Source organism: Canis aureus, chromosome 25 (assembly GCF_053574225.1).
Source record: "Canis aureus isolate CA01 chromosome 25, VMU_Caureus_v.1.0, whole genome shotgun sequence".
Classification (NCBI taxonomy): domain Eukaryota; kingdom Metazoa; phylum Chordata; class Mammalia; order Carnivora; family Canidae; genus Canis; species Canis aureus.
Window position 1 is genome coordinate 13,674,189 of NC_135635.1, and position 23,862 is coordinate 13,698,050.

Genomic DNA, 23,862 nt, shown 5'->3' on the forward strand with positions numbered 1-23,862 from the left:
CATCATTAAAGTCTCTACTAAGAGATCTTGCCTCTATTCTTGTTTTTCTTACAACCCTATGTACTTCTGCTAATACTTGCCTTATAATACACTGTAATCACCTATATACTTAACTATATCTGGCATGGCACCATGGGCTCTGAGAAGGCAAGAAACATATATGCATGTTTTCTGCTACTGTTTCCCAACACCAAGTCCTGAGCTAGCGGCAGTACAGTACCAATCAATAAAAATTAATTAAATTAATAAACAAATAGGATTCACATCTAAAAGTTTCTACATAATAAAAATATTTTTAAAATGCATTAATAAAGGATATAAAGTATTAACTTTTCATATACAAAAAAGAAATCAGGCACATGGAGTACTTACAAGGAATTGCTAGGGAATGTAAACAGTGTAGTACATGAAGCACAATTTCCTCTTCATCTTTAAAATTTTTTAACGCATTGAGCAAGATCATATAATCTTTATTCTCAACAAATTCAATCAACTGCTCCTCTGAAACTAGAAAAATGGAAGACAAAATAATGGAAAAGCTTAAAGATACTATATAAGGTCAGTTGCTCAAAAATATAATATTCATGTTAATTGCATGAGACAAAGTAAACATACATAAAGTTAAAAATACGTATTTCAGCAAAACCTTTCCTAAGAATTTTATAATGGAAAAAAAAAGCTACTGAGATTAAAAGATTTCTTTTTGACCTATATTAGTTACTCCATGTTTTAAAATCTAAAAGTGTTAGTGACCAAACAATTCTCAGAAAAACACCTTTATTTATAATTTCATTTGGGAGATTCTAGAGGAAACTGACCAATGACTAATAAAGATGGCCTACTACAAGCGAATATATCACAATACTTAAAAAGGAGTGGTTAATGGTACACTGGTGAAAGGCAGCCCAGTTCAAGAGAGGTGAACTTTAGCAAGTGACAAGCACTTAGACTTTGAAGTATTGTCATAATGGTCTTGATTTCATCAGAAATTATTATAAGCTTTCATAATTAAAGTCTTTTTGATCAAGCCAACAAGTTCCATTTGGAGTATTTTTATATGAGTAGCTCAAAAACAAGTAGAAAAATCTGGCTTATCTAGCCTAGGAATGGCACTGACAAAAATGCTGGAAAATGCAGCATTCTTTATGATCAGCATTACTTATTTTTCAACTTGATACCAATGGTCCATATAAAATGATGTGAAACTGAATAGGTTCTTCTAATAAATGAGGAGTATCATGGAATCTTCTCATTTTATGGAGTTCTTTCCACAGTATACTTTCAAATTTTGAAAATTCACTTTACAGGTGCCAATAAGTCCCAGGGAACTTGATAGTCCTAGCAAACTCGGAAATTTTTCTACTCTGTATTTAGAATCAAAATACTGTCAGTACTGACAATATTTCTATTGAATAAGAGCTTCCTTTTAACATTCCCTGATCCTTCTCCATATGTCCTAGATGGGTGCCACAATACTAGTGAGTGATGTTAGCCTTTTTTCCATCAATAAGAATGCGCCCTTAAACTGCAACACAGAAGATTACAGACCTGCGCAAGACAATGGAACCTCAAACTCAATTCTGCTCAGTTCTTATCAAAGGTTTAGTTGCAAGATATAACCTTTATAGAAGATATCCCAAAAGACAAGCGGTTCCTTGATTCTCCACTCACAGTAAACCTCTTCTCTGCCAAGGCTGATCATCAGAGAGCTGGTTTCCAGGACCATACTGTTCTGACACTTGATAGAGTCTCTCTCACTGAAATACACTTTGTACTCCTTATAAAATGTGTGTACTTTATCATTTCTAGGGTTTATCAAACCCAGGAGAGTATATTCCCAGGTCTCCCATAACCAGGAGACTGATTAAGTCTCCTGATAAATGGGTTTATTTTTATCTCAAGTAATTTTGTAACAGGCAATGTTTAACTCTTCTTTGCCTGATAGGAAGCAGAGAGCCAGACTTCTGGTCCATGCCTTTACAAGTATAAAGGACCTGAAGTCCCTAGTAAATTTAGCCAGGCTTTATATTATTTTCCCTTCATGCATTTCCTCATCCATTTTTTTCTCTGGTATATTATAAGTATCTATAAGCTGTTTGAAGTCTCTCTGGAACGAGACAAGAATTAAATTAGTAGATGTTGATCTATTCCATTCCTGGAGCTGCCAGAAACGAGAGTGGCAAACTGACATAGACACAGAACCCACATAAGTTATTCTTAGCCTAAACCTCTAGCACTGTTAGTTCTCATAATGATGCAGAAGCTAGTCCCCAAAAATGGTGGTAAACTAAACAACAGTGATGGTAACAAGCTGTGTGCCCACAGGCAAGTTGCTCATGTCACCTCTCTGATCCATGTCCTAATCAAGTCCGTGGAAGGACTAATGGTTCCAACCAACTCCAAAATGACATGATAATCTCTGTTATCAATCTTAGTGTCATGCAATAAAATACATATTTTTCCCTAAGGGACAATTTGCAAGCCTCCTGGTTCTTTCTACAGAGCCTGTAGCAATTTCTAAAATCCCTGGAGATGACTCAACATCATAAATCCAAATTTAATCTATGCTTTAGCTTCACAGTTTTATTTTTTCTTTCTTAACACCTACACTTCCGGTTTGCAAAGTGAGCCTTAAGCCTTGTGAAGCAATGGAAGAAAGTCTACTACAACTGCATAATTTAAAACCTAGGAATGAAATTCTATCCAGAAAACCGGCAGTTTTTCTGAATTAACCCCATTAGTTATCCTTGACTTGACAGCGCCATTTCTTCATAAAGAGTAAAATTTTAGATACCTTCTAATGATCATAATTATATTCTACTTTTCCCTTGCTTCTTCTGTAAGTATGAGAAAGATAATATGACATTTTTAAATACCTCTTTCAAACAGCACACGTAAAGCTTTGCATCCAAGTTTCTGGACTTCATCATTGGCTGAAAATGTGCGCATGGCATCAAAAATTAACAAGAAAATATCACTTTCTTCATCCAGTATCAGCAAAGTGATTTTGCCTATTTTGAAAAGAGCAATATGCCTCAGATAAATAGCTGCTTTGACATTTATTGTGTTGATTTTCACATGAGGACTATGAATGATTTGTAGACTCTTCTTTTGGGGGCACCTGAGTGGCTCAGTTGGTTAAACAGCCGACTCTTGGTTTTGGCGCAGGTCATGATCTTGTAGTCATAGGATGAAGCCCTGCATCCAGCTCTGTGTTCTACCTTGGGCACTTAACTGTGCATTGAATTCTCTCTCTTTCTCAATCTCCCTCCAGCTTATGCATGTTTCTCTCTCTCTCTCTCTCTCTCTCTCTCTCTCCCTCCCTCCCTCCCTCCCTCTCTCAAATAAATAAAATCATTTAAAAAATTTTAAAAACATAAATTGAAATTATTTCTCACACTACTATTTTTAAAAAGATTTGTTTATTTGAGAAAAAAAGAGGAGAGAGTATGAGTTGGGGGAGGGACAGAGGATGAGAATCTTCAAGCACACTCCCCACTGCCTGAAGAGTCTGAGGTAGGGCTGGATCCTATTACCTGAGCAGAAATCAAGAGTCAGACGCTTAAGCAACTGAGCCACCCAGGCGCCCACTCACACTATTTTTTATGTCTTTCCCTGTCCTGTCCAATTAAGTAGCCACTAAGCACATGTGGCTTTCTAAACTCAAATTAAAATTAAAATTAAATAAAATTAAAATTTAGTTTCCCACACTTCAAATGTTCAATAGCCACATATGGCTATTTGTCATGATATTGAAAGATGCAACATTTCCTTCATTGCAAAAAAAGTTACATTAGACTGTGCTTCTGGACAGTGAATTTCTATGTTGTACAATTTTGCCTCATTTGCCTTAGAGTTCTCCGGAGGCCAACACAACAGTTAAGTGCCCAATAGCTACTAAATCAATTAACTAACAGGCCAAACAATAGAAACAATCTATAAAGTAACCTTTAATAAGTATCTGAGATGAACTTTAAAACACATTAAGAACTTTTCTAACAGCACAAAATTCTAAATGTTATATGGAAGATATTAAATTAACCAGTCTTTTGAAGACACACGTCAGATTTCCTAATTGTCTGCACATTGCTGACTTCAATATATCTCAGTGTTGGGACATTTTTCAAATTCATAAACTCTCGGTTTCCTGTCCATTGCAAGTGGAGAACAAAGGAAAAAGAAAAAAAGGTTCCCAGGGATGGGTTTCAAATAAATCATGGTTAATACTCATTGGTGAATCCCATTATGTATTTTAATAAAAGGCTGTGGTAAAGTGATAAGAACCTTCTGGACTTTCTTACTCCTCTCCCTTCGTCTTTACTCTCCTTCTTCCTCTCTCTTATCTGGTCTTCATTACTTAATAGGACCAATGAGCACATTTAAAATCTTCCTACCCCACAGGTCCAATCCCTATCATGTCATCTTCCCAGGTATCTGCAACTCTACACATGCTGTTCTCTTGACCTAAAGCACCCTCTACCATTTTGAGGGGGAAAACCACTCCCTGTCATCATGATTAGCTCCCCTGTGAGTAGCCTTTGTTCTCAGAACCTTATATAACAGCAAGTGTCCATTATAGCAATGATCATAATTATTGCATCATACCAAGATTCTATGTTTTCAGGTCCATAATCATCCAAGCAGAATTGTCCTCAAGGAAAGAACCTGATATGTGGACTCAGACTCTCGTTCTACTAGTTAGTGGCTGATGCAATCTCTTTGTGCTTCCATGTTCCTCACTAGAAAACTGAGATCAAATACCTATCTCATGAGATGTTTTGAGGATTACGTTTTTAGAAGCATGTGAAGTATCTTACATGTGAAGCCTGGCATTTAGCATTCAAAAAGGAAGCTATGTACTTTTAAAATATTGCTATTATGTCATACCTTAGAATATATAGAAAAATATTAGAGATATAATGGAGAAAGATATAATAATGACAAGGACATGTGTAGCCAACAAGCTAATGGGAATGGGACATGTGGGACCATATTTTGGGAGCAAAGCTAGGAACAGAAATTAGGTTTGGGGATAATATATAAAGGTGATGCTTAAGGCCATGATATTGGGTGGGAATTTTAAAGGAAAAAAAGAGACAAGGAGAGGAAAACCTGGGTGGCTCAGTTGGTTAAGTGTCTGACTCTTGGTCTTGGCTCAGGTCATGATCTCAGGGTCATGGAATCAAGCCCTGCATGGGTGTCCATTTTCAGCAAGGAGTCTGCTTGCCCCTCTCCCTCCATGACTCACCCTACCTGCTGTGCTGGCGCTCTCTCTCTATCCCTCAAATGAATAAATAAAATCTTTAAAAAGAGAGAGAGAGGAGAGAAAATAGAAACAAAGATTTTTGGAAATGACTGATATTTAGTATATAAGTATTTCAAGTATATGTTCTTATACTTTAAAAAGACATTAAAACACATTTGATAAATGGTTTAAATTTTTTTTAATTTGAGTCAACATTAAAATATACATGTGTATGTATTACCTGAAGTTAGAAGGAGATCTAAGGCCCTCAGTCCAACTGTTAACAGGTTTACACTGGCATTATGAACTGTTAGCATTTTAAGAATCAGTCTGTAATTAAAAACAGAAATCAAGGTAAGAGTGAATTATCACACTTAGATGTTTGTTTTTTTAGATATTGTGTTTCACTCACCTGTATTTTTATTCATCTCATTGTATTTCATTCCCTTTATTGAAGCTCTTGTGCATTTTTCTTCCATTAAAATTGAGCCAAACTTATTAACAATTAAGAGGGAAATACTATGTCTAAATTAAAAAGTTAAATTTTTTTCCTCTGAATATACAAACTCAATTATTAACTACTTTCACCCAACTACATATCTAAACTATCATGAAGAATTATATGCATCAAGAGATCAAGCCCATTTGATATAGATTTGTGAATTACATGTTATGCATGTTGATATATTAAAATAGAGAGATGTAATAAAGATGTTAGTTTGTACATATAAATTAAGAACCCATATAAATATTTAAGTTATTGATTTTTACTATTCTTGAAAGAGTAATTGACAATATTTATCATAGTGAACCCAGTATATCAATAATATTCAACTAGTTCAAATTCATTAAATTTAAGTCTCTGAGTTCATCAATTCTAAAATATACAATCTTTAGTCTGTTTCTACCTACTGGTGGTTAGCTTTCCATCATTTGGAGAAGACAGAGCCTGGTGACATCCACAGATTCCCAAGAAACTTGCCACATGGTCTCTAGTTGGCAAGGTCAAGACTTGAGAGACCTTGTCTCTCTACTCTGTCAATTCTCTTCCAGCTCATGTCATCCTACCTGTCCCTGTACCATACCCACTACTCCTCACTTCATCTCCACATGAGAGTTCTCCTTTAGTACTCTAAGACTTTGGTGGAAAAAAGTTCTTGAATACAGGGAGATTATGTTTTACAATAAAGTTTGCTGGGAGGGCAGCCCCGGTGGCTCAGCGGTTTAGCGCTGCCTTCTGCCCAGGGCCTGATCCGAGAGACCCGGGATCGAGTCCCATGTCAGGCTCCCTGCATGGAGCCTGCTTCTCCCTCTGCCTGTATCTCTGCCTCTCTCTCTCTCTCTCTCTCATAAATAAATAAAATCTTTAATAAAAAAAAATAAAGTTTGCTGGGAATGATCTAATATGCTCCACTACAGAAAGCAGTGTGTCTATCTTGTTTACATTACTTCAGGCCTAAAGTAGGAGTATTATAAATATATGATGAACAGAGGGTGAATGAATGAATGAGCAAAAGAGTGGCTGAATGAATAAGTGAATGAGCTCCCTACAGAAATGTTTATGTAATTTAATTTGAACAGTTAGTTTATACTAGAATATGACTAGATGAGTTTTCTAAAACTCCCTAAGGTTATATATGATGCTAATCTTTGGGGATTTTGGAAATTCTCAGCCAAGTCAAGGGACACATAACATTTCAATTACTAATTACAGTTATATTTTGTATAATTCCTCATTAAATGCTGCACTCTTTAGAAGTGACTCATAGACTTTCAGAAATTGTTTGGAGATGAGAACATACATTGACTGTAAATATGCTCTTTACAAAGCACTCTTTAGATCCTGGAAACTGAAGAATAGCAACACATAAAACATCAAAGATGGAAAAACAAGTAAGCACATGTATGCTCACCTGTGAACAAACAGCTCTTACTTGTTTAAACTTGCAACTATGTTTGAAGTATCAACCGTAAACAATACAAAAGTGTAAAATTTGGTTTTGCATAAAATACATTTTTCACAAGCTACATGTCATTGGAAGCAATAGGTATTCACTTCTCTGTGGTAAAGAGAAGTCATACTAGGTACAAAGAACACCTAAAGTTCATAAGAAAAGATAATTTTTAAACATCAAGGAAAAAAAAGTTATACAAAAAGGATTTTCCTGGAAACACATTTTTCTTCAGAAAATTTTTCTGAACTAATTATGGCTGAAGAAGTAGTTTCATCTATGAAGTCATTATGTTGCAAACTGCAGTAACATAGCTGGTAAAACAGCTATCAAGATTTGACTGCAGATGTGCTGAGAGGTAATTTCCTCCTTTTTCTTCATTTTGAAAGCTGTGGTTTAAGCTCATAAATGTATAAATATGAATATATATACATGTGCTTTTTAAAAACAGTAAAGCATAAACTTCTAAATTACTACTTACAGAACAAACTTTTAGTACTCATGTTTTTTGAACTAGTTTTTATCAGTTCTACTATTTAAAAGTAAAAACGTTTTGTTGATTTGAATTCATAAGTAGTCATCAGAAATCTACAACCTAACCAATTTTATAACTGTATTATTATATTACTAAAATAATAATACCACCTGACATTCTACCTCAAATGTTGTTTTCTAATTCAATTAGATAATATACTACTGAATTGAAAGAAAGCTCTCTATAAATGTAAGTCATTGATTTCAGAAAAAAAAATCTGTATTTTAGAGGATTTTACCAGATTTGCTTGAATTACAAGTATATGACATATTAAGGGCAGGATTGCCATATGTCTGGATAAACACTTAATGAAGTTTGTTTCTACACATCTGTCATACTTACTGGTGAACCCCAAGGACTTCCCAATCATGTCCAATATCCTGAGGTCCCATTAAGCTTTTCATTGTATTTGGACAGATTTCTATCAATTTGCAAAGAAGCGACCAACCCACCTGAAAGAAAGAAAGGCAAATATTCACATTTTTTAAACATGCTAAAAGACCATATTCAGTCTCTTCATTCTTAGTAGACTAGGTGACTCCCAAATTTTTAAATAATTATTTTAAAACAAAATGATATCCAAAATACTTACTGAAGAAAGCAAGTCATATTTAAAATATGTCTTTTAAATACACTTAAAAGGCAGCCCTGGTGGTGCAGCGGTTTAGTGCCGCCTGCAGCCTGGGGTGTGATCCTGGAGACCCAGGATCAAGTCCCACGTTGGGCTTCCTGTATGGAGCCTGCTTCTGTGTCTCTGCCTCTCTCTCTGTCTCTATGAATAAATAAAATCTGAAAGAAAGAAAGAAAGAAAAAAAAGAAAAGAAAGAAAAGAAAAGAAAAGAAAAGAAAAGAAAAGAAAAGAAAAGAAAAGAAAAGAAAAGAAAAGAAAGAGGGATCCCTGGGTGGCGCAGCGGTTTGGCGCCTGCCTTTGGCCCAGGGCGCGATCCTGAAGACCCGGGATCGAATCCCACGTCGGGCTCCCGGTGCATGGAGCCTGCTTCTCCCTCTGCCTGTGTCTCTGCCTCTCTCTCTCTCTGTGTGACTATTATAAATAAATGAAAATTAAAAAAAATAAAAATCTTTAAAAAAGAAAGAAAAAGAAAGAAAGAAAGAAAAAGAAAGAAAGAACGAAAGAAAGAAAGAAAGAAAGAAAGAAAGAAAGAAAGAGGGAGGAAGGAAGAAATACACTTAAAAGATATATTTCTCCAAAACCCATACCAGAAGGGCATATAAAAAAAATATTATGGCATTTCTGAATTAAGGAAACAGATGTCTATTATCTAAATAAAAAGAAATTTAAAAAAGGAAACAAAAAATAGTTTCAGAGGACACACAAAGATTATGAAGTACAAGATTTTTTAAGTCACATCTACCGGACAGAATTTCTTCTAAATACTTAAGATTTTAATTGTAGGGGGGTAAAAAATGAAGTGCTTAGGAATGGAGGCTAAAAAAATATTTTTAATTGAAAAACAAAAAGGAATGGAGGATTAGGAAAAGTTGGAAATTCTGATACCAAACCAAGTTATTAGGAAAGACTGCTCCACAGGTACAGTAGCTAGATAACTGGCAGAGAAAAGGAATTGTCTGATGGCACTGTAACACCTGGTACAGGAAAAGAGAAAGTCACTATAAGAAAGACAGAAGATAGAATTTCTCAATGGGTCCATCTAGGTTTCTTTAGAACATCCAAATGTGAGTTGATGACATGTGGACATCAAAAATATTCCTAGACATTTTCCCACTTCCAAATGAAATATGATCCTACCAATACGATGTAAATACAACTTTTTTTAGTCTGTTTATACATGGTGCCAATTTGAATAAGATGCTCTTCTAAAAAAAATAGTTTTTAAAAATACAACTTTTTAAAAAACAGTATTTGAATTTCAAACTAGAGATTACATTTAACTCACTCTTCCTATTGTATATTCCTCTCTAAAGTTAAGGGATCTTCCATTCTATTATATTACAGAACTAGATTTGATATAGTCAGGAAAAAGAAAACCCAAAGGAAATAGAAAATGCACTAATGTGTAGCATCTAGAGATTAATGAAAAGTGTCTAGGTAGGATGTGTGATAAACACCGATATATGAATCCTGACAGCACGATCCGCTGTCAGCATCACCCAGGGAAGGAAACAATATAGAAAAGGTAGGACTTCAGCCAGATTCCAAAGGAATTAGAACACAGTCATTCAAAATAGGGAGATGGAAGCCTCTGAAACTACTAAGCTGTGAGGAGAGTAAGATGCTGGGTAGTAAGGACAGTGCTGCAGGGTAAGGCTCTTGCTAGGCAAGACTGGACGCAGAAATGACGCAGAGCCCAATGACAAGGTAAGAATATCCAGTAAGGAATAATGGCCCAAGTTTGTTATTTATGAGAATAAACAAGGGCTATTTCCCAAGATAAAAATGATTACACAAGATCTCTTTACAATATTATTTCTGAATCTTTTCTGAATTAAGCATGAATTGCTTTACTCTGTCATTACATCCTTTTACATAATTTCAAATTGCTTGAAAAGGCAGCAATTTCTGACAGCTATTTTTACCTATATTTAAGTAGGACATCCTCCTCCACGTAAGCTGAACAGACATCGACAATCCAGCTGTCATAGAAACCAGCTATTTTCGTGCTTTCATAAAACACATCGAAGCTTTTTCCTCACGTATTTAAGAAAATAACATTTGGAACAGCTTCCGGTAGGAAATAAATCATAAGTCACATAGGATGCTCTACTCATTTCTGTACCTGCATGAGTGACTCAAGGAGAAAACCTGTTTTGTTTTGGTTGGTGAATAAGCAGCATCAGTAATTGCTTTGCAAAAAAGATTGAGGCAACTGAGCCTCTGTGATTAAACAATCTCTGGCAGCAGAGCAGAGGTAACAACTGATCCATTAATCTCCTCAATTAAAAGCTTATCACTCAGAGAGAAGGTTCCTATCCTGCCCAGTTATAATACAATTAAATTGGTAGTTTCACGTTATTATAATTATTCTGGAAATTCAAGCATCTAATTAATGCACAATGGGAAAGAGTCTGGGGTTAAAGAAAAATTTAGTGACTTTCATTTATTTCGTTCTCAAAGGTTGCAACTGTGTGGATAAAGACAAGTAATGTAAAATTAAGGAGCACTGAGAAATGATGAGATGATTGGCAAAAAAAAGGAAACTACAGGACAGCTAGCCTAACTACCAATTCTCTAAAGACTGTCATTTATTAAGGAGCAGTAATAAAATATAAAAAGACCTTGAAAAAAGAATTTGGAGTCTGGAATATCACATTAAATGAATTCTGGAAAGAAACCTTAATATTTACTTTTAAATTTACCTTACCTTCTTCAATTCATCATTCAGAAGTTTTAATTCAGCACTTCCAACTCAACATATAAAGCATTAAAGGATGTGTGTGTGTGTGTGTGTGTATATATATATATAAATTACACCACAAATATGAAGAAATCTGAAGCAAAAAGAAAACCACTTTAAGTGGAGTATTAAAATATTGGTAAAGTGACCCCTTTCTATATTCCCTTGATAAGACCAATGATAATTAAAACTGATAATGTAATTGTGCCTAGCAAGGCCACAGTATTTGTAACAAATCACTGTACTTCTTACTTGCACGAAAAGCTTGTGAATTCAGAACGTATAGTGAAAAGAGATTCTGAAGGTATGTGAAGACTTGAGTCCTGGCTCTGTCATTAGCAATGTGGTACTTAGCTCTGGTAAAATGTAAAGGTAAAAATGTCCAGTGAGATTTCTGAGAGAGCAGTGTGATTCCAGTGAGAATTAAATGATGGGATAACATGCCTTTTGCAGACTAATACATGGTGGGGAAATGAATAATTCTATTCCATTAAGTAACCAAATCAAAAGACAATTCCTTATTTTCTTGCATACTTTGTCTCCGGTACCCACTGGACGAGGTATTAAGTGGCATTCAGAGCCACTCCATGCAAACATGTCCAGGTGTGGATAGCTTCTAAAACAAAGAATGAAGTGGTGGGTGGGTCTGTTCCAGCCTCCCCTGGATTCTCAAGTTTAGCACTACCTCTCTGGACCCTGCACAGCAAACCCTCCAAAGGTCCCGCGGGTTCTGAGTGGCACCCAACAGGAAGATCCTCTATACCATGCACGGAAGCCAAGGAATAGAAGCTGCCAGACAAGGCACTTCTGAACACCAAAGCAGAGGCAAGTGAGAAGGGATGATGTGGGAGGGAAGCAGCAAGCACAATGGGCCAGCTCTAAAATGTGACTCATATTTCATGGGCAAAATTCAGGCACTGGATGCTAAAAGGAACAGTGTCTCTATCACGCCTCCCATCTTTTCATGATTTTGTTTGCTAACAACTTGAAAATCAATAGTCAGATGGGAGATATTTCAGTTGAAGAAAATTTAAAATAACCGTTTATCCCAAATGTAAATGTCCTCATTTAAAAGAAGCTAGGAATATGGTTCACCCAGACTAGACATAGCTGGATACAGAGATGAATGAACATAAAGATAAAGGTAGATACAGATTTAGAGATCCAGATAATTCCTACTTGCGTCTAGCCTCTCCAGTAAATATTAAGAAACACTGGCTTTCTGACTACACCTTGACAGAGTTCAAAGTTCAATTCTCTTTCTCTTCAGGACCCAACAACATGCAAGTGCCTGATTTCAGTTCTCTAAATCTCAAATTCTACAAAGGAAGTCAATATGTTAGCCAATCATTTGTTTTGACTGTAAATCATCCTCAATTATCATCTTCATTTTTTTTAATATATTGAAGGCATTTAACAAATTTTTGTGTTTCCTGTGGTACTGATTTTAAGTCTCACTTTTATATTCAGTTTATATGAAAAGAGTTGAAAAATACAAATATAAACTTACAGGAGGATGCTAAGACATCGCTTTCTTTAGATAACACAATGCACACTACAATTAAAGGCCAGAAATCTGTTCTCAAATTTAAAAAAGAAAGAAAGAAAGCTTAAACCTATGAGAATTTGCCAGTTACTTCATTTTATTAATTTAATCATCATTAATTTTTTAGTGGCTAATTATTCTCCTTTCCCTAACTGTTCACAGCGGTGTCATCTCTAGAACATGCTGTTCTTGGTAAGATTCTTAGAATAATTTGATTAAATGCTGATACTGGTGAACTCATCTAGCCAATCACAGAAGTAAATTTCAACTTCTGATTATTTCCTACCCACCACCAACCATATTTTGTAGGTCAGTTGTATAAATCTACTTCTCCAAAACAATTAGGGAGCTCTTAGCGGGCCCTTTCACATCAGTAACATTTGACCATGACTTGTATCGCTTCCTTCTTCAAATCACAGTCAGTGGTTTGAGAAGCCAAATGCCAGAATTAACCCAGAACTTTTGGGTGTATAATATTGACAGAAAAACATCTATTTCCAGACAGAAAGGAGAACGGGTGACATGAAAACAACTCCTTTACCTGCTGCACACTAGCGACTCTCATATACAAGTCCAAGACGATCAACACAGGCACGTGGACTTTTTTGCCTTGAAATAACTTGGAGGCTGGAAGAGAAGGGGGTGAGGGAAAAAGAAGCAAAGTCACCATCCACGCACAGGGGATGAAACAGGGGGAGAAAGCAAAAGAAGTGAGCGCAAGACCTCCCTACAATTCTCAGCTCCTTTCTGCCCTAAGGAGTTGACAGTCTGTGGCTTCTCACGAGCCCAGGTTTGTGCAACTCGGAAAAACGCGAGGGAGAAAGTTTGCAAAAAAGAGGCAGGAGGGGAGTGGAGGAGAGAGTTTCCTTGCGACTCATTACCGTGGTCGGCGTACGTGAACACCAGCATATCCTCCAGGATTTGGACCAGGGTCTCTATCTGTTTTCCTTCCTGGACATTGTTCAGCCTGACTATCAACTTCTTCAGAGTTTCCTCGTCCTCCTCCTCGCAGCCCTGACAGCTGCCACTGGCCATGACGGACTCTGCTCCACGCGGGTCCCTCCCTCGCGGAGGCCGGCGGCTGGGGCCGGGATAGGGGCGGGGGTTAGAGCCGGGGGTTAGGGCTCGGGGTTAGAGCCTAGAGCCGGGGGTTAGGGCTCGGGTTAGAGCCCGGGGTTGGGGCTCGGGGTTAGAGCCGGGGGTTAGAGCCCGGGGTTAGCACCCGGGGTTAGAGCCCAGGGTTAGGGCTCGGGGTTAGAGCCCGGGGTTAGAGCCCGGGGTTAGGGCTGGGGCAGGGCCTGGGGCAGGGGCCGGGGAGGTGGGGGGGGGGTTAGGGGGCGGGGTTAGGGACCGGAGTTAGGGCTCGGGGTTAGGGCTCGGGGTAGGGCCCAGGGTTAGGACCCGGGGTTAGGACCCGGGCCCGGAGCTCCGCCGCCGCTCGCGGGCACGAGCACAGCTCAGCGCCGCAGCCTGCGCTCCCCGCCCGCCCCGTCCGCGCCCACGCCCGCCGCTCGGGGAGGAAGGCCCCGCGCCCCGCGCCCCGCGCCGCCCTCGCTCGCCGCAGCCCTCCTCCCCGGCTGCCTCCTCCCCCACCAGGGCCGCAAAGAGGAGCTCAGCGGCCTGCGGAGGCTCGGCCGAGGGAGGGCGCGTGCGGCTGGGGCTGGGCCCGGCCGGGTGGCCCCGGTCCCCGACCCGGAGAGCGCCGCCTCCCGGGACCCGCTCCTGCTCCCCGCGGCGGCGCGGCCGGGAGTCGCGCGGGAGGAAACGGAGCCCCAGGCCCGGGCCCGCCGCCCCCGCCCCCGCCCCCGCCCCTGCCCCCTCCCGCCGCGCCCCCGCCCCCGCCCCCTCCCGCCGCCCCTGCCGCGCCCCGGGCCCCGCTCCTTGAGCGCCGCGGAGGGGCCGCCCGCTAGGAAACCTAAAAAATGAAAGCCGCCGCCTATCTCCAGATCTAAGAATAGAAATCTGGGCGTCGGGAAAGGAGGGCACCGCCCAGTTGGCCCCTTTTAGGAGAACATGTTCTTTAGAGTTCCCCCTATAGGGAAATGAATAATTTCCCACCAGGGATGGAGAGGGATTTCTGCAATCAAAATGTGCCCGGCTGAAGGCTCTTTTTTTTTTTTTTTTTTTTTTTTCCTGTGGTTGCTGTGGCTTTTTGTAGGGGAGCAAATCCCTTCCCACCCAGCCACCCATTCCCCCCGCCCCCTCAGTTATTTATCGTAAAGCTCCGTTGGCCAAAAGTTCACTAAAATTAACTTTTGGAAATTTGAGTTTGCGCTCCGTAAGGTCTTGATAATTGGGGCGCACCAAAGAATAAGCAGTTCTCAGCCCTATTTAAAGAGAAATACAGGGTAAATGGAAAGATGAAAGCGGAAAACCGGAAAAGGTGGAAGATACAAACCTGAACATTGTTCTCCTGGTATTTCAAATTACTTATAAGTGTCTGTAACTCTAAAGTTAAAAAGGAAAAAAAAAAAAAAGTACCGAAGTAATGTGTTTTTCAGGAAGAGAAACCTAAGCAAGAGACACTGGGGGCAAGGCTGGGCAAAGGTGACCTGTTGCCTTCAGATGATTTGTCCTGGGGGTCATTTACTTAGGAAGGAGAGAACTGGACTGGAAGTTAGTCCTTCACAATTTTAGGTGGTGTGTTTTCACTTCTCTTGCTTTATCTGATGATAATTCTGAAATGAGTGAGACAACTACTGATCCTTCTTTTGCTAATGAGGACATTTAGATTTAGTGCTGATAGGAGAAGACTACTGTTAGAGTCACACAGATAGAAAGCTAAGAGCCAAGACTTAAACCCAGATAGATGTCCCAATGCTGAGCTGAAGCTTCTTCACACAAATGGAAATGAAGGAGGCTGCCCTAATACATTAGTAAAACTGCACATTCTAATTCAACCTCAATGGTGTGAATGTTTCACTGTCATAAAAACATTTTATCCTTTACAGACACATGCTAAAATTTACAGTCGAAATGGCTAGGAATTGCTTGTAATCTAGTGGTGGAGAAAGGGGTGAAATGGGTAGAGGCAGAGATGAAATAATATCAACTTTTGGTTTGATCATTGCTGAACATAGGTGATGGGTTCATGTGGTCTATTGTACTACTTGCTCTACATAAATTTTCCATAATGAAAACAAAACAAAAAACTCTCAACCTTGTTATTTTTATCATGCTGTCAGTATATCCTTTCCTAACTGGTTTCTGAACTTGTTTCAACTTCTGACTAACCAATCAATATCTCAGACATTCCTAAGAATTCTCCCCTCCATGCCTTCCTTCTTTTTTTCTCTAGCTCAGTTTTTCCTCCTCACAGACTACTGGATATTTTCTTGCGAAAAAATCAAAACCTAGGTCCCTTCCCTAGAAACATAAATTTAAGTAAATCAAAAAAAAAAAATTTAAGTAAATCAGTGTCTCCTCTTGTCCTCAATTCTTTTGTCCACCTATTGACTACTTATTGTCTACTCTGTATTAGCCAATTTGTGGGTAGGTGAGATGGAAACCATGAATTCTCTGATGGGAACATTCTGTCAAACTACCAGAAGGAGTCAGGCAAAGTATCCTCTTTTGTTAACATTTTAACAAAAATGTTAAATTGATTAACTAAAATCCTGAGACATATTAACTCTGCAGGTAGTTAACAAGACTGAGAAGGAAGGCTACAGGCAAAAATTCATGATAGAGGTAGTGTTCAGTGGAAAATAAAGTGTTGCTGGAATATTTGGCTAACTTCCTAGGAAGAAAAAAAAATAACATGAACATTGCTAATTATAGCAAACATCAAAACAAATTCTACATGGATGAAAATACTAAGTGAAATGATTTTAAAAAGAAAATATAGTTTAATAGTTAATCAAGATTTTATGAGGGAACATAAAAACTAAGGAAAAAACACAGTTTAGTATATGTGACTCCATAAGAACTTAAATTTTCTATGGTCAAGGGGAAAAAATGAAAGTAAAAAGCAAAGGGGAAACCGGAAAAAAAAAGTTGCAACAAATATGGCAAAAGACAAGTAGACTTAATCTTCCAAAAGTTCTTACAAATCACTGGGGGTTAAGGGAAGAGAAGACATTCCACAGATAGCCCAGCAGAAAAATGGGTTAAAGTTCTAAACAAGAAATTCACTAGGAATGGCAATAAGAAAAATATGTTCATAATTGTTCACATGTTCATAATATTAAAAATTGTGCTCCTAAACATTAGTAACAGTCATACAATGTAATTCTCTGTGTACAATAACAATAATGAGAAAGAGAAAAAACTTGGAAACAGATCTAATAATAATTTTAAAACCTTTATGAAGAAATTATTAAATGATATTAAAAGGCATTTAAAATAAAAAATAAAATAAAATAAAAGGCATTAAGAAGGCATAAATAAATGGATAACAATATCAATTAATGAGAAGATTAAATATCAAAAAGATGCCAATTCTCCATAAAGTAAAAAAACAAACAAACAAAAAAAAAAAAACAATACTAGTCTAATGAGAACCTCAGCAAAAAAAAAATTCATAGATTTCAACCAGAGTGAAGGGCTTAGAATAGCCAAAACTCTTTTGAAGGACAATGTGGGAGAACTGCCCAATTAGAAACTGAGTCAGGACCTCTATTACCTTTTATTTATTTCCCAAAGGAGGAAGAAGTGCCTGACAACATCTTCCTGTGAATTAGAAAATGAATCTCTCATTCCCGGCAGACAGAGCCCTATCCCAGGTTGTACAAAGCAGGATTTGGGTTTCAGACTGAACGCATCTCTTCAGCCTGATGTCAGAGGCTACGCACAACTCGTACAACATATGAAACAGTGTGTTGAGTCTTATTATGGTGCTATAGGTATTAATTAGCATATTAATGGCATACAAAATGCCAGTGAAAGAGCATAGAGAACCCAGAAACATACCCTTACATTTATGGAAATTATATATGACCAAAGTTGCATTGTCTATCAGTGGGAAGAGAATGGACTATCTGATAAATGAAACTGAGACCACTAATTATAGAAAATATCAATCATACCTCTTCCTTACACCATATTAAAAAATAAATTTCATGTGGATTGAACTTTTTATATGAAAAATGAAGCTAAATGCTTTGGGCAGGGGGGATGACTACTTTATGACCTTAAGGTAGGAAAAGAGAAGGCATAATTATCACCAACCATAAAAGAAAAACTGCTTAAATTCGGATACATTAAAATTTAAAACTTGGCCTATAAGAGGGTCTATCAACAAACTTAAAAGATGAACAGAGAGTGGAAGATTTTTGGAATGCATGTAACCAAAAAGACTAACAAGAATATGTAAAAAAGAAAGGAGGAAAGAAAGAAAGAAAGAAAGAAAGAAAGAAAGAAAGAAAGAAAGAAAGAAAGAAAGAAAGAAAGAAAGAAAAAGCTAGCCAGCCTGGGTGGCTCAGTCTGTTGAGTACCTGACTCTTGATTTAGGATTGGGTCATGATCTCAGGGTCATGATCTTGGGGTGGTGAGATTGAGACCCATACCAGGCTCCATGCTCATCTTAAGATTCGCTCTTTCTCACTCTTGTCACTCACACAATCTCTCTCTCTACCTTAAAAAAAAAGAATATGTAAAAAAAAATCATCACAAATAAAAAAGGAAAAGAGTTTAGTTTTCATATGAAAAACGGTACAAAAGGCAATTTACAGGAGAGAAAATATCATTAAACTTGTCAAAAGATACTCAACCCACTAGTAATCAGAAAAGTATAAATTAAAGCCATACTGAGATACCATTTCACACCCTCAAATTACCTAAAAATTTAAAGTTTGTTGATACCAATGATCAGGTGGGATGTGGAGCAACCGGAATACATATACAGAACTGTAGGAATGTAAATCAGACAATCGCTTTGGAAACCAATGTGGCAATATCTAGTAAAACTGAAGATACCTGTATCCTATGACCCACTTTACAAAGCACTTTACAAGGATATTCCATGGAGACACTCTCACATATGAACAAGGACAATTATATAAAAATGTACAGTCCAAAACTTTTACTTATAATGAAAATGAAAACCACTGGAATATCCATCAACACTCAAATTTCATATATTTGTATAATGGATTTGTATAAATTTGTGAAAATTACTGAACTAGAGTTCCATGTTTCAACATGACTAAATAGCAAAAGATATAATACTAAGCTTTTAAAAAGTTAGTAGGATACATAGTCAACTGTGATATCAATAATGTTATAAAACATGCAATGTTACATATACTTTAAGGATCTAACAGTACAAAAATTATACATGGTAATAATAAGTTGTAGCTAGTGCTTATCTCTGGGGAGAGGAAAATAAAAACATATCCAAGAAGAATTAGAGGCTTCAATTATATCTGTAACTTTTTTTTTCTTAAGCTATCAGTGGGCAGATAGATGTTCATTATATTATTATCTATAACCTATATTTCCAACTTATTTGATAATAAAAATAATCACATGTATATTCAACTTCACTAGTGCTCAAAATAATAATTAAAATAACAGATTAATTGATATTACTCACCAAAATAAGAAGTCTGAAATTTGTGTGGGAGTTTATACATGAGGAAATAAATTGTTTAAAACATAGAAAAGTCTGACATAAAATTAAGTAATTTTGATCCAAATGTTGCAAAAATAATTTTAAAAAGTACATGCCTAATGAAACCACTGAAAGTAGATAAGATAAACACATGTGTAACAGAGGTTCTTGTTAGGTGATAGAATTATAAGTGATTCTCATGGTCTTTTTAGTTTTGTATTTTTCAAATTCTCCACAACAAATATGTATTATAACAAGAAATAAGGCCAAATAATTTACAAAATACAATTCTTTACCTTAAAAGTAAAAAGCTTATTTGGAGAATATGACTTACCACATGGAGAAATATAGGGAAAAGTATTTTATATGCACAAGCAAAACAGGGAAATTCAAACTGAAGCCCACTGGACTTCTTAGATATGTGTATGCTATAATTCAAAAGCCCACATAGCCCACAAGTCATAACCCAAGTAATGTTGCTTGGCTCTCAGAAATACTTCATTGATGCTGTAAATTCCATAAGGGCATCTTGGGTTTTGTTCTACACCCACACTCCCACAAAATAATCCCTGGCACAGAATAACCATTCCAAGAATTTCTAGTACATGGATGAATAACTGAATACATGGAAATGACAGGCCAAAGGAGTAAAATGATCTTCCCAAAGTCATCACTAAAAGGCAGAACTGAACCGTGTTACACTGAGTTCTCAGACTCTCAGCCAAGACTTTTTCCATTGTTTTTCACAGGTGAGTTTCATCAAACCAGAGAGGCTTTCTAATCACTGAAGCTGCACTTACCCTTTATCATTTCTGCCTTATTTATACAGAAAGCAACTTTCTTTTGTGGTTTTTGAGCTAAGACAAAAATTACAGCTGCGCTTATGATGTGATATTCTCCTTCTATCAGTTGACATAATCTCTCATTTTTTTTTTGACATAATCTCTCATTAAAGTCAAGTCTGATTTACTGTGAGATTACAACAGCAGAGTCTCTGTAGTCTTCATGCTTGGTTTACTCAGGAAAGCAGTCTCCTAAATTTATATGTTACTATTATATCCTCTTTTAAAATTTTTAGAGGTGCATATGTATACTAGGATCATAGAAAAACAGGAACTGTAGCATAGATAACTAATCCAATATCTATTTCTCCCAAAATAAATCATTGCCTATATGATACTGGACATATTATAGGTGATCAAAAATATTTATTGGGTTAATTAAAATAAATTATTGGTCATGATACATAATCTCTGCTGGTAAAAAAATATTACAAATAAAAATAATGACATGATGAATCTTTATTATTACATTCTTTTATAGGAAAAAAGTGACTGGAAATTTCTTTTTAGAAGCAACATTGTTTTTACAGTTTGATAAATAAATGGTATCTTAAGAACATAGTTTCATATCCCTAGCAAACGTAGTTATAATATAAAGGCATACACATGCTTCGGTTCCAAATGAAGAGATATATATCAATCATATCTGTCACCACCAGTGCTAGTTTCTGGAAAATTTAGATGAGTGGATGATTTTACTTAAATCTGTTGAAAGGACACATCTTTCTATACAATTTAAAATTTTTATTGTTAAATTAGTTTACAGTAATTTTTGAGATTAAAAAGAATGCAGATTTAGACTATAAACACAAGAATGTTTCAGGATATTCAGTTATTAATCAACAATTAAAAACTATCTACAGTTTCGCTTTCTGCAGTTTTGGTCACCTGTGGTCAACTGCAGACTGGAATCAGATGATCCTCCTTCTGACTAATCATGGGAAGGTCAATAGCAGTCTAATGCTATGTCACACGCCTGCATCATTCACTGCACTTCATCTAGTCCGTGGGCATCGTATCCTCTCACATAAGCACAAGACAGGTGAGTACAATACAATAAGACATTTTGAGAGAGACCACATTCACATAACGTTTATTACAGTATATTGTTGTAACTGTTCTATTTTATTAGTTATTATGCTAATCACTTACTGAACCTAATTTATTTTTTTTTAAAGATTTTATTTTTATTTATTCATGATAGTCACAGAGAGAGAGAGAGAGAGAGGCAGAGACACAGGCAGAGGGAGAAGCGGGCTCCATGCACCGGGAGCCCGACGTGGGACTCGATCCCGGGTCTCCAGGACCGCGCCCTGGGCCAAAGGCAGGCGCCAAACCGCTGCGCCACCCAGGGATCCCCTGAACCTAATTTATAATGTAAACTTTGTCATAGATATGAATGTATGTATAAAAAACAGCATACAGTCATACCTCAGAGGTATTTCAGGTTCAGTTCTGGACCACCACAATAAAGTGAATATTGTAATAAAGTGAGTCAAATTAAAATTTTTGTTTCCCAGTGCACATAAAACCTATGTTTATAATATACTGCAGTCTAGTAAGTGTGCAGTAGTATAATGTCTAAAAAGTATACATTCCTTAATTAAAAAATACTTCATTACTAAAATATGCTTACATCAGAGTGCCTGAGTGGCTCAGTTGGTTAAGCGTCCAGCTCTTGATTCAATCTCAGGTCATGAAATCCAGCCCAGTGTTCGGCTCCATGCTGGACCTGGAACGTGCTTAGGATTCTCTCTAAATAAATAAATAAATAAATAAATAAATAAATAAATAAATAAGTTTACCATCATCTAAGCTTTCAGCAAGTCATAAACACAGATCACCCTAACAAATATAATAATAATGAAAAAGTTTGAAATGTTGGAGAATTACCAAAATGTGACATAGAGACATGAAGTGAACAAATGCTATTGGAAAAATGGTGCTGATAGACTTTCTCTTTGCTGGATTGCCACATACCAATTTTTTTAAAAAAGTATCTGTGAAGCGCAATAAGACAAGATGTGCCTTTATATAGAGTTCCATATTATTTGTGGTCTTAGCCATTCAGTGAGGCATAAGAGAGATAAATGAGGACTACTGTGTTTATACCTATTGTGTTTGGGCTCTCCTTTGTGTATTAGGTATCCAAAAGACAACACTCTCTACTCTTAAGTAACTCACAGTCTAGAACCAATTTTCAAAATATTGTGAAGCAGGGGCACCTGGGTGGCTAGTGGTGGAGCATCTTTCTTTGTCATGATCTCGGGATCAAGTCCCACATCAAAATTGAATCAAGCTCCCCAGAGGGAGCTTGCTTCTCCCTTTGTCTATGTTTCTGCCTCTCTTTCTGTGTCTCTCATGAATAAATAAATAAATAAAATCTTAAAAAAAAAAACTATTGTGAAGCAATACAACACAGTAATTATTCTAATGGAAGAGAGGACTAAGACTGCATAGTGAAAGTTTAAGGATTGAAGAAATCAACAGGCATATAAGGAGAAAAAGAGAGGAGACTCTGAAATGTGAGAAATAAAAGAGGAAGAAGTGGCCCAGGAGGTACATTGCCGGGGTTGAGAAGGATAAAAGGGGGAGAATGGAGGAAAGTATGTAGAAGGGGAAGTGTTTACCAGTAAGGTCAAGAGCAGGAAAGACTTAAGATACCCTTGGATTGGGTAACACAGGAAAACAATTCTGCACAGTGGTGAGCTCTGAAGCCCACTGCAGTATGCACGATAAACCAGGACTGGAAAAGTTTAAGTATTTTGTAAGTAGTGTTAGACTTTGGTTATTGTTTGGATGTTAAGGAGGCATTAATCTTCACATTGCCTCTGATTATCTCTACATTCCAGTGTTACCTTTTCCCCAAGATTAGTGTTTCTATTTACAAGTAAAAAATCCTGCTAAGAAAACATTAAGTTGTTACCAACATTTGGAAAATGTATTTGTTTTATTGCAAACCAGAAAAAGAATCAAGAGAGGAAAATATTGATACAATCCCTTCCACCACAGAGGCATGTTGTTACTGGCAGCCAGAAGATGGGAACTATAGGGGAGCACTCCCAACTCCCACAGGAACTTGGGAAAAAATTTTGAAGCATAAAATCAACAAAAGCAGATGAGGCCAAAAATAATACATTGAAATCATTTCAAAGAGATACAACTGCACTCTGCACTCAGATTAGCAACACTCTGTTTACCTAATTAAATATGTTAACATATCTATAGAGTGAGTATATTTATCTGAAAGGGATTGGTTGTCAATCAGGAAAACACAGATAAAGAACAAAATAGGCAAACTTCAGTGCTCATCCAGGAGAAGTCATTATTAGATAAATTTTAATAGAAAAGGGAAGGAAAAGCAGTCTGCACTGTTGGAGAACATGTCTTGACCATTGGATTTTGGACCCTCTGATGAAGTTACCCTATTACCAACATGAACAAAATGGATGAATGAATGAATTTAAAACTTGTTTACTGACTGTTGCGTAGGCACTAGGATATAAAAGTAAGTATAGAGTTTACCATCTAAGGATGTCGTAGTGCTGGGTAGTAAGTACTATAGTGAGGAATGTATAGGTTACTATAACAGTACATTAAAAAGGGAAACTATTTGGAACAGAAAAGATGAGAGAAGGCCAGACCAACCAAGAGCTCTGAAGCTGAGGTGGTCCCAGGATTGTTCTGAGTTGAGATAATGGGACCAGATCTTTATTATTCCATGTGGATCAGTCATTGGATAGAAGCAATTTGGGAATGGAGAGTGCTGACCTTGTGTGAGAGAATTCTCTTCAGCTAAGATAATTCTGAGGAGA

The 23,862-nt window shown here is 37.1% G+C and overlaps 1 protein-coding gene across 1 annotated transcript in view; it reads right to left on the reverse strand.

Moving 5' to 3' along the window:
- LRRK2 (leucine rich repeat kinase 2) overlaps positions 1-14,115 on the reverse strand; it is a 139,469-nt gene extending 125,354 nt beyond the window's left edge. Inside the window, exons 1-6 of the mRNA XM_077870443.1 lie at positions 13,534-14,115; positions 13,194-13,279; positions 8,075-8,184; positions 5,487-5,575; positions 2,877-3,011; positions 373-507 (exon numbers count right to left, since the gene is read on the reverse strand). Coding sequence (XP_077726569.1) covers positions 373-507; positions 2,877-3,011; positions 5,487-5,575; positions 8,075-8,184; positions 13,194-13,279; positions 13,534-13,687 — 709 coding nt within the window. The 5' untranslated portion in view covers positions 13,688-14,115. The remainder of the gene's footprint in view (positions 1-372; positions 508-2,876; positions 3,012-5,486; positions 5,576-8,074; positions 8,185-13,193; positions 13,280-13,533) is intronic.
- Between the last annotated feature and the right edge of the window lie 9,747 nt (positions 14,116-23,862).